The sequence below is a fragment of the Artemia franciscana genome, chromosome 6 (assembly GCF_032884065.1).
Source record: "Artemia franciscana chromosome 6, ASM3288406v1, whole genome shotgun sequence".
Classification (NCBI taxonomy): Eukaryota; Metazoa; Arthropoda; class Branchiopoda; order Anostraca; family Artemiidae; genus Artemia; species Artemia franciscana.
The window spans coordinates 1,114,706-1,126,919 of record NC_088868.1 but is presented as its reverse complement, the minus strand read 5'-3'; the positions used below and the strand labels follow the sequence as shown (position 1 = coordinate 1,126,919).

The window sequence follows — 12,214 nt, the reverse complement described above, 5'->3', positions numbered from 1 at the left end:
AACCAACTGTAAGTAAAGAGTAACCCGGCTCAGTAGTAACCAAAACACTAAAAAACGGAATTTTGACATCTATAGCCATATCAAAAGAATTTACTTATTATGCTGATTCCAAATATATAAGTTTCATTAAGTTTTTGAAAAAACGGGGTAAGACCCCTTAAAATTCAAAGGATCTTAATGAAAATCTCACCATCAGATGATAGGTGTCTTTTAGAAACCTTGAAATGTATGTCTTTAGCATATAATTTTCAAGCTAGAAACCAGAATTTGCGATATTTGTTTGTTCAATTAAATATATAAAAAAAACTATCTCAGACAAAAGTAACAAATGAAGTTGAAACTTAAAACTAGCTGATACTATAAATCAAACCTCTATTCTTCTTCTTCTGTTAGGGGTTATGGGCCTTCCAGTTGCTACTATTTATCCTTCATGTCTACATTAGCTGGGGTAATTTCTATATTAGTTGGGAACATTACCCTGGCTACAGGTGCTGATAGTGTGATAAATGAGTCTTAAATATGGTGGCTCTGAGGTAGGCTTTTTTGGATAGGAGCTTGATTAATTGTATCCTTTGTGCCAAATTATTTTATGATTGAGTGAAATAAGTAAATAAAAATAGCGAATATATATATATATATATATATATATATATATATATATATATATATATATATATATATATAATGAAAAGAGAAATCATCAATGTAACAGCACAAAAAAAAGAAAAAAGAAAGGAGATAGAAGGAGAAGGAAAACTGTTTTCCTAAATTAGTGGTTAATATAGACCAGCACTTGAATGAGACCTTAACCCCACTCATCCATACAACCACATAGGTCAAACAGCATAGCCATACACAATCAACCATAAAGAATAATCCATGGGTAGGCAGTCATGTCGTCAATAAGTATTGATACTTATTTACGGGTAATAAAGTTCATTCATTCATTCATTCATTACCAAACAATAGAAACAATGAAGACAAATAATTCAGAGGCAACAACCCAACACAAGGGCTCATCAGGAGAATACACTTGCCTATAGGGTTTCGGCACTTTAAATTCTCTACCCAGTCAAGTGTTGTGCCTACCACAGAATATCCATGGCATCCCCATGTCAGGTATCACCCCCAAAATACATGCCTATAAAAAAAAAAACAGCAAATGTAAAACAACCAAGTAACACCAAAACAAACTTATCCTGTTAATATATTCCTCTTTTTAGCAACAATAGGTAAACTAAATGTGATAAATTTTACCAAATCACAAATATTAACACTTTGCAAAAAGCCTGAATGAACTAAACGATTATAGAATTCATCTTTACCATGAGGCTATTTTTTTAAAAAATCCGCTCTATTAGAAACACAATTCAAAATAAATGGCGTTATATATATATATATATATATATATATATATATATATATATATATATATATATATATACATATATATATATACACATATATATATATATATATATATATATATATATATATATATATATATATATATATATATATATATATATATATATATATGCTATATTTAGTTTATTTAAGATTATTCTTAGATATTAAGATTATTCTAAATCTTGTTCTTCATAACTTTACGAGGTCTGTGGATCCAGTAGGAGGTCCATTCACCTCTTTGGAATTCCAGGAAAACATTCACTGATTAATAGATTACTCTAGTTATATTCCAAAAAATATCTGCTAGTTTATTACAATTATTATTATTAATTTTTACCTGTCAAAAACGGGAAAGACGGAGCATTAAAAAGAAAAACATTTAAGTACACCAACTACAAACATTATAAAATAATACTAGTCCAGGGGTGGTTGGCTCTTAAAACATTGGCACTGAATTTGGAGGTTCTTTTCTCTATGGCCATGGAGGGGTTGGTGACCTTGTATTTCATGGAGATGTCGCCATTGCTGTGCCACAGAGGGAGACGCAGGAGAAACTTGGCATATCTTTAGAATGCGGTACCAATGGCTTTCTTTTCGGTAGCTGTGAATATTTTCCAAAAGGGAGCCAGAGCATGCAGATGGGGGGTAGTAAAAGCGTTGTATAGCCGGGCAAGGAGAGGACGGTTGAAACGACACTTATTGGCAACAAGTAATCCGTAAGACGCTCGTAGACGGGAATAGAATTGGTTTGTCAGTGCTGAGCTTGTGTCCTTCAATGTAGATGAAATAGGGATGCCATGATAGGTAAGGGACTGACAGGGCTTAATCAGAGTGTCGCCAATTTTAACGGAGAGGCTAAATGAAAGAAGTTATGTTTTAGATTCATTTAAGGAAAGTCCGATCTGCTTGTATGCCGCTGCAAGTGAGTCGTAATTTTGTTGAAATGAAGATATCAACCGAGAATCATGAAACATGAATTCGCGTGCTTCTGGTAATAATGGTGACTTTTTAGGATTGTTTTCATCAACCTATAAATTGTGGCTTCCGAACCATGTGAAATAGAGCAATTAATAAGAGCATCAAATTATTTGGGGATCTTCAGTTGATAACAATAATTTCTCAGTCTCCTCGAATCTTGATCCAACGTGTTGAATTCAAAGAGAACATGTTGTGCATTTTCCAAAGTCTGATAGCAATTTCTGCATAGTGGGGTATGGTGGATTTCTAACCTAAAAATATCAAGGTGAAATAAAATATTTCTAGCTTTTAGCTTATAATAGAGCCTGTTAAAGTCCTTAGACTTGAAAGGAGAATGCACAAAACGCTGGTAAGTAAACTTTGTTTGGGTTCTAATAACCTCTCTAAAATTCAACGGCCTTACATTTCTTGGGGGAGGGATATCTGCATCCTTATTTGCAAAAATTCTTTGCCATTTCATTACATTTGATTTCTTTATGGCTAGGAATATGAAGAAATACAATAGAATATCCGTTTGAAAACAGATAACTGATCGTTTGGCTCGCTTGATCGCTGATCGTTGGTCGCTGATATACCTTTCAGGTCATAGTCATCAGCATGATAATTTATTTTGCTTAGAAGCCAAAGGCTAAATCTGAAGTCTGATGAACCCAGAAGGCTAAATCTGATGGAAGTTGTCAAAGTTTAAATGCAACAGACATGGCCGGTTTGTGTTAATATAGCCAGTTTCAGGTCGGAGGAAGATTGGCTAACCTTAGGAGCAATAAAATAAATTAGTAATGACATAAATATATGTACATAAATTTCATAAAAATATATAATTCATAAATTAATAAGAATCATTTTCAAGGCCAAGTTGTGTTAAATTATTTTCTAAATGATCTCTGAGCATCAGTAAGGTTTGCGAAAAATTCATATGCTTGAACTTACCCCTATATTGGAATTAATCAAAAAGTTGATTTAATATAATAAATTTAATAAATATAATAATTTATATAAAATATAAAAATTTAATAAAGTTGATTGGAATTAATATAAAATATAAAATAGAGAAACAAGTGTGATCAATTGGCATTTCAGTCATTTGTATCTAATCACTAAAGTGTTTAATAAAAGTATTAGTGAGTGAATTAAATCATTTAGCAATCAAACTAAAAACACAGAATTTTGCTAAAATAAATCAACTACTAAGACAAAAGAAAAAAGAGAAGAAAAAAGACCAGTAAATACATCAACTGTGATGCAAAGTCTAAATCAGAATATAAAATTAAACATATAATGCTAAGTTTGCAAAACAAAATTCATAAACAAGTTATACACATCTCTGTATTACAATTTGATTTGTAAAAACTATTGACTAAGATAAGATGAACTTGTCCTATTCAAATAGCATTTATGAACAAACAATGCTGAAATAGCACTCTTTTCTAAGGAAGTGGGAAATTGGTAGATGGCGGTGCAGTGTTGTTGAAGCTGTGCCACTCCCAAGTTTATTTTTTTGTGCATTCTTTCCGCTGATTTTCAGTGAAATAGTGCAAGTAATCGAAAAGTTCGTCCTAGCTTCATTATGTTCATCAATTATGACGATCCAATACAAAAAAAGCTACATTAAATAAGGCTAAATCATTTCGCTTGGTTTCAGCGTCATCTACCTTCTTTGAACTACCCTACTCAACAGCCCACCAGATGGTATTGCCTTCTTGACGCCAAAGTCTAGACTAGATGAATATCAATATATATACTACCAATCCAAGTTCGTTCAATATTTATAAGCTATCAATCTAAATTCGTTCAATAATCTTTGTTATTATAGGGAAATTCTTACTTTTTTTGGTGGAATGAATGTCAATATTTATAAACTATCAGTCTAAATTCATTTGACATTTTCATAATTTCGGTTATTATGGGGACTTTCTTTTTTTGTGGCTTTTAGGACAAACAAAAACTTGCAGGTCTTTAGAATGCTCAGATGATGTTAGCCCTATTCCTGTTGGTAGTAGTTTCTGTTTTTTTTTCAAGTTTGACGTTATTATTTGGCAGGCGTATCAGGGACCGGGCCAGATTAAATTAAAAATAGTCGTTTTCCCGATTTGACCATCTGGGTGGGAGTGGGGGGCCCGTTAATTCTGAAAAAATGAAGTATTTTTAACTTACGAACGGTTGATCAGATCTTAACGAAATTTAATGTTTGGAAGGATATCGTGTCTCAGAGCTGTTATTTTAAATCTCGACCGGATCTGATGACTCTGGGGGGGGATTTGGGAGGGGGAAACCTAAAATCTTGGAAAACACTTAGAGTGGAGGGATCGGGATGAAACATGGTGAGCAAAATAAGCACAAGTCCTAGATATATGATTGACATAACCGGAATGGATCCGCTCTCTTAGGGGTAGTTTGGGGGGGGGTTAATTCTGAAAATTAGAAAAAACGAAGTATTTTTAACTTACGAACGGGTGATTAGATCTAAATGAAATTTGATATTTAGAAGGATGTTGTGTCTCAAAGCTCTTATTTTAAATCCCTACCGGATCTGGTGACATTGGGGGGAGTTGGGGGGGGGGGCTAAAATCATGAAAAGCGCTTAGATTGGAGGGATCGGGATGAAAATTGGTGAGAAAAATGAGCAGAAGTCTTGGATATGTGATTTACATAATTGGGACGGATCCGCTCTAATGGGGGGGGGGGGTTGTAATTCTGAAAAATTAGGAAAAATGACGTATTTTTAACTTACGAAGGAGTGATCAAATCTTCATGAAAATTCATATTTGGAAGGACCTCTTAACTCAGATCTCTTATTTTAAAACTCAACCGGATCCAGCGTCATTGGGGGGGGGGCAGTTGGGGGGGACCGGAAATCTTATAAAATACTTAAAGCGGAGAGATCAGGATGAAACTGGATGGGAAGAATAAAAACCTGTCTAAGATACGTGACTGACATAACCGGACCGGATCTGCTCTCTTTGGTGGAGTTGAGTGGGGGGGGGGGGGGTAATTTAAAAAATGAGGTATTTGTAACTTACGAAAGGGTGACCAGATCTTAATGAAATTTGATATTTAGAAGGATCTTGTGCTTTAAAGCTATAATTTTAAATTCCGACCAGGTCCTGTGACATTGGGGGAGTTGGAGGGGGAAACCGTAATTCTTGGAAAACGTGAAAATTGAGGTATTTTTAACTTAAGAATAGGTGATCGGATCTTAATGGAATTTGATATTTAGAAGGAATTCATGTTTCAGAGCTCTTATTTCAAATCTCGATCAGATCTTTTGACCTTGGGGGAAGTTGTAGGGGGAAATCTTGGAAAACACTGGGAGTGGAAGAATCGGGATGAAGCTTGGTGGATAGAATAAGCAAATATCCTTGATACGTGATTGACGTAACCGTACTGGATTCGTTCTCTTAGGGGGAGTTGGGGGGAGGCGTTCAGTGATTTGGCGAGTTTGGTGCTTCTGGACGTTTAGGACGATGAAAATTGATAGGCGTGTCAGGGACCTGCACAAATTGACTTGATAAAGTCGTTTTCCCAGATTTGACCTTCTGGGGGGCTAAAGGGAGAGGAAAAATTAGAAAAAATGAGGTATTTATAACTGACGAGTGGGTGATCAGGTCTTAATGAATTTTGATATTTAGAAGGACATCGTGACTCAGAGCTCTTATTTTAAATCCTGACCGGCATTAAGCCTCTGATTTTCTTTTTAAATCAATCTATTGATTCTTAGAATTTTGTTAGAGCTCATACCATATGAGCTCTTGGCTCTTAGCTCTTCTTGCCTCGTCACAAGTGCCATATGAGCTCTTAGCTCTTGTTTCGTAAAAATTTCTTTTTGGGATTTTTTTTTTGTTATTTTCAACTAAATCGAGCAGTTTTTCTTTAATTTTTGGGACCAGTTAGAAGTGAGAGAAAGGTGAAACTTGGGGTGGGTGGCCATATTTTTTGGGATGGAACCCGGATAACGTTTGGAGAGCTTGGTATCTTATATGACACCTATTAGGGTCTAAGGTGGCTTCACGAATATAAAGAATAGGCACTAAAAGTAAAAGTACATATTGAGACCCTTTTGTCATTGGGGGGGGGGGTTAATTCGCAGAAATATTTTACAAATAATTAGTTAAATCCAACGTTATATTCAAGAAGGTTCCAACCCTTGTTATTGACTTAAATTCTTTGCATTTGGACCACCTGTATATTAATAGAACTACTTTTTTAGGATTTGAAATTCCTAGTTTTTCTTATCCTTTGAATCAGTTTTCTAACTAAGCAGACATAAAAGTAGGTGGTGGAGAACTATTGACTTTGAATTTTGCCTTTTTGGACAGCAAAAATGCATTCATTGCTGAACAAGAGAGAGCTTTTGATTAGAAGGGGATTTATTTTAAGAAACTGGCCTCACCAAAACGTACCGAAAACGTTTTTTTGTACTGAAAAATGTGTACATATACCGAATTGTACAAGGACCCCACACACACACAGACAGATACACACACACATAGACGTGTCTTTGTTTAACTTCAAAATTTTCCCAAGGACTAAGAAATGGTATGACGTGACACCCCGTCCCAACTAAGCTTCAAACTTTTGGTTTTCTAATGCCTCAAAATGAAGGTTTAAGCAATAAATTATTCGGGATATATAATTGTTCGTTTCCCGATAATATTGTTGTCCCGATAATTGTTTCCCGATAATAATCGGGAAAATAATCGTTCGGGATTTTCCTACCTGGCTACTTCATGGCCACTGAAGAGTTAAGCCGTTTGTCTACATTTATAATTATAAGACCATTTATGTAATTTTGTCTTCGACTGCTGAGTACCACTCTCACCAGAAGACATCCTTGATATCCTTAGCAGAGATGATATCCTTGAGATCCTTGATATCCTTAGCGACCTTGATACCCTCAGCAGAAGACATAGTAGATATCCTTGACGTCGAGTTGGGTGACTCACAAACAAATAAAAGATTACCAGTCATTACCATGTTTTTGATTATTTTCATTTTTGTTCACACTTTCAAGGGTTCTACAAAAGAATTGAAAGGGAAACATGAACTCAGGCAGAACTAAAATGAAGCTCTTTGATAGTAATTTAGGATTGATTTGATACTAGAATATTAAATGAAACGAGCTCTTTCAGTGAGCTATTTGAAATACCAGCTTTCGCCTCTCTCGAAAAAAAGCACCATTTGATGCAATTTTTTTCCATGAGAGTATAATTTAAATGTTACGGTGCTTTACGGTTAACGGTGAAAATATTAGTGCGGTTTTATCATTTTCAGACCCCGTTTCGATACAATGCCTTAGAAATTCCTTCACTACCACTCCCTCCACAAGGCATGTTTTTACACCGCAATGGGATTTAACATTCAAGACCTAATAAAATACTATTTCAAACCAGAGTCGGTCGCTGGTGCAGAATGTGAAGGCTTTTTCCATGACAGCATAACTTAAACTTTACGGTGCTTTACGGTTAACCGTGAGAATATTAGTGTGGTTTTATCATTTTCAGACCCTGTTTCGATACGATACCTTTGAAAATCTTTCACTACCACTCCCTCCACAAGGCATTGGGCTGCTGAGGGTGTGGAAAGCAGGAAGGGTGTGTGAAAGCACAGGATGGTTATCCCCAAACCCCCCATTGCACTTCCTGGCTGAAGGGCCACGAAACAGATCAGCACCGCCGGTTTGGACCTTAAGGGTCCCGTGCCGTCTTACTTACTTACTTACCACAAGGCATGTTTTACACCGCAATGAGATTTAACATTCAAGACCTAATAAAATACTATTTCAAACCAGAGTCGGTCGCTGGTGCAGAATGTGAAGGCTTTTTCCATGACAGCATATTTTAAACGTTACGGTGTTTTACGGTTAACGGTGAAACTATTAGTGTGGTTTTATCATTTTCAGACCCCGTTTCGATACGATGCCTTTGAAAGTCTTTCACTACCACTTCCTCCACAAGGCATGTTTTACACCGCAATGGGATTTAACATTCAAGACCTGATAAAATCCTATTTTGAACCAGAGTCGGTCGCTGGTGCAGAATGTGAAGGCTGCAAAGGAAAGCCATTTACTAACCTGATTGGTCATCAGTCCATAAAACGTCAATACATTGCAAAGGTAAATGATGATTTTCTTATCGTCTTTTTAATTTAATATTGCAAATGAGTATTTCACCTTTGATAAGAAAGTAAGCGGTTTTTTTGCTGAATCTGAAGCAGTAGTTTCCTGCTGCCTGGCAATAGGCCAAGTTTTTTGGCTATGTTTGGAAACAGAACAGTATTTTTATTCTTATTTATCAAAATTTTACTTTTTGTCAGATATTTCTAGATTATATGAATTATATGCCATGGCTACTTGCCATCCCCTCAATCGACATTTGTTTCAAGCCGTTCCGGGTAGTGAACGACAAGTAATAGTTAAATCTTGGCAATAGAAAATGAAACTCTAAAAGAGAGGATTAAATAACATACATATGTCAAAAGAGCCTGTCAAAATATAAATGTCAAACTGTCAAGTATGATATATATTTCAAAAATATCTATGTTTATTGCTGATTACATTATATCAAATTGATAAATTTAAACTTATCCACCAAAGTCTATATGCATAAGAACTTTGTGTAACTTTAGAAAAAGGGGAAAAACTCTAGAATGGGATGGGAACCTAATGAAAATCATAAATAGTTTCAGTATCAGCCTTTGGAGGGTGAGGGGGGTGGCCCTTTTATCATTTTTACAAAAATGATTTTGTCATTTTTACGGGTTTTGTTATTCTTACGTTCGACTTAGTATGTTATTTTTCTTCTTATTCATTTTTTGCTTATTGCTCCCTTTTTTTTGTGAAATACTTTTTTGTAGAAGCTCTTTTCTAAATTAATGAAAATAAAATTTGAAGTTAGTGGTCATATCTTCGGGATGGGACAGCCGCCATCTTGACTAATCACCCTTCTTTGCCAAATTTTAAATGTTTAAAGGATTGTATAGGCTATAAATATAGAAAATAAGGTACTTTTGTATTATTCAGAACGCAATCAATAAGTGAAGTTAGGTTCTTTCGTGAAACAGACGATGCAGGTACATTTTAATTAAATATTTGGTACTTGTTCATTATTCAATTGATTCAGTTCAATTCAGAACACACTCAAGAATTTTTCTGAGAAAATCCGGTTTCATAGCCACAAAGACAAAAATCAATTTAGTTTGCTACGCATAGTGATAGAAGATAGTGTCTGAACATGGTTTTGCAATGCAGACTTGGGATTTGTCAAAGACTGAAAAAGAAACAATTATATTTTTCTAGGATAAGGGGTTGTTGCCCACAACAAAACAGTGCGTCAATGGACACAACATAACTTTATAACGTAACCTAACCTGACATTGTAGTTTGCTTCACGAAAGAACCTAACTTCACTTATTGAATGTGTTCCAAATAATACACAAGTACTGAAAATAATTCAATAAACTTTGTGTGTTATATGTAAATTAGATCAAGAAGGTAGTCGTTGTCCCCCCACCCCCTGGTACTGAAGATTAGTCCGAATATTAGACAATGAAGACGCTGAAGTGTAGCTGAACTTTGTTACATCCAATTTGAGCCTAATTTTACATCGTAGAAATCAAAGTCAAAACATGCCAAGTTTCATATTTGCTTAAAAATTGGTGATGATTCAGAATTTGTTGGAATCTAAGTCATACAAAAAATCTGATTTTGAGTAAATGGGTTCATGGCCCTTTAATATCCTTCCCTCTCCCATCTAGGCAAGGAATATTTGATGTAGAGATCCTTTAGCAAAAGCAACTTTATTTTAATAAAATTAAATCAGCAACTTTATTTTAATAAAATTATTCCATTCATCTTTCAAATTGTCAAATTTTAAACTTTCCAGTTTATTTTCAACTGTTCCTGGGAATTTTCTCTAAAATTCTCATTCTGGAGTCTACTAACATCATAGTTCCGGAGAGGTAGCTACCCTTCCAGAATTTCAGCTTTAAATTAACCCTAAACGTTACTAGATGGTGATCTTTACTTTTAACATCGTCGGTAGAACTCCTATACATCCTGGTATTTTATATTGATCCTGTTAGTCCTCGGTTTACGATAACATCTCCCTCTTTAATCTCTCCCATCCATCAATTTAATAGCCCTCCCTCTCCCATTTAGGCAAGGAATATTTGATGTAGAGACCTAGTAACAAAATAAAAAAAATTGATAAAAGTAAATAATAAATAATAAATAAATAATATAAAATAATAAATAAATAATAAATAAATAATAATAAATAATAGTAAATAAAAAAATTGATAATTTGAAGAAGTGCCCAGAAAATATGAGGAAGGGACCTGGACTCCTCCAAATTTGCTTTTCACCCAGATTAATTTCAAAATCTTAAAGATCGCTTTGGTACTGTCCTAAATTAAAAAGAAAGTAATAAATGAACATTAAAACATATCGTGTTGGATTTTCCCGGAAATTGCCATTTCAAGACTAAGTTTTTGATGATAGGTCTGAGGCTAAAATTGCAATTAAATGTACCAGGAATTTTGAACCAGAAACATGTGCAGGAAATCTTCGACGCAGAGACCCAATAACAGAAAAAAAATTGACAATTTGAATAAGGAGCGCCTAGAAAATTTGGGAAGGGACCTCCATCCTTCAGACTTTGATTTTAGCATTGAACATTTCTATTTGAATGAAAAAGTCTGTGACACTATGGATGTGAAGGAAGATTTATTTTGCAAGGAAGAATTAGTGATCCCAGGATAAAAAAAGTTAAAAAATGATAAGGCCCTAGTTGCTAATAGTGTGGTAAGTGAATTTTCTGTTAAGTTGGCTGTGAAGTTAGAGATATATTTCTGAAGATTATTAATATGATTTTTGAAAAAAGGGAAGTACCAAACGATTTTAGGAAAACTCTAATTAACCCTCCATAGGGAAGTAATAAGAGTGAGTATGGTAATTGTATAGGTATTAGCCTGGTTTCTGTAGGAAGCAAATTACATGGTATGATCATACTTTTTAGACTTAAAGAGGCTATAGATAAAGTTTTAAGAGATAAACAGTGTGGATTTAGCGAGGTTACAGGATGTGTCAACCAAATTTTCACTCTTAGAGTAATGATTGAGACTTGCCTGATTCATCAAACCCCTTTAATCGTCAGTATTATAGATTATGAGCAAGCGTTTGATTCAGCTGATAGAAGGACTTGCAAGAAGGTCCTTTTCTTGTATGGTATACCATATAAACACATTAAAGTGATTAGTGATATATACAAGGATAACATTGCTGTCTTTAAGGTAGAAAATGCGATTAGTAGCTGGTTTCATATTAAATGAATGCAGTATACCCGTTTAAATGGATCATTCGATTGACTTTACCCCAGGGAGCACAGCAAAGGCAATGGCAGGACAGAATCAATTTTGGAAGTAAAGCTCTCCTAGACTTAGAAAACGCTGATGATTTAAGTATCCTAGATGATTATATTAGCTAAATGAATGAATTTTTAGAGGTTTTGTGAGTTCAGGGTGAAAGAACGGGTTTGAAAATTAATGTTAAGGTGGCTAAAGTTAATGGCTAATTAATGTTAATGGCTAGTCACCAAGACTAGGTATAAATCAAGGTAGAGTGGTGATGTTGAGTAACGAGAGGTATTGATGTGAAGATGCGGTGAAGATGTTAAAAGCCAAGGCCCAGTGTGTTTTTTCGCAGTTGGAATTTGTTTGGAATAATAGAAAGATAATTATGCGAATCAAGATTAGAATATTGGAAGTTACTGTGATGACAGTGGTTAAGCACAGTTTTGAAGCGTGGGCACTCCAAACGACGAAATAGGAT

At 34.7% G+C, this 12,214-nt stretch overlaps 1 protein-coding gene across 1 annotated transcript in view; it reads left to right on the top strand.

Moving 5' to 3' along the window:
• The window catches only part of LOC136027888 (ubiquitin carboxyl-terminal hydrolase 30 homolog), a 65,498-nt gene that overhangs the window by 33,741 nt on the left and 19,543 nt on the right, over nucleotides 1-12,214 (top strand). Inside the window, exon 4 of the mRNA XM_065705314.1 lies at nucleotides 8,288-8,500. Within this exon, the coding sequence (XP_065561386.1) occupies nucleotides 8,288-8,500 (213 nt within the window). The remainder of the gene's footprint in view (nucleotides 1-8,287; nucleotides 8,501-12,214) is intronic.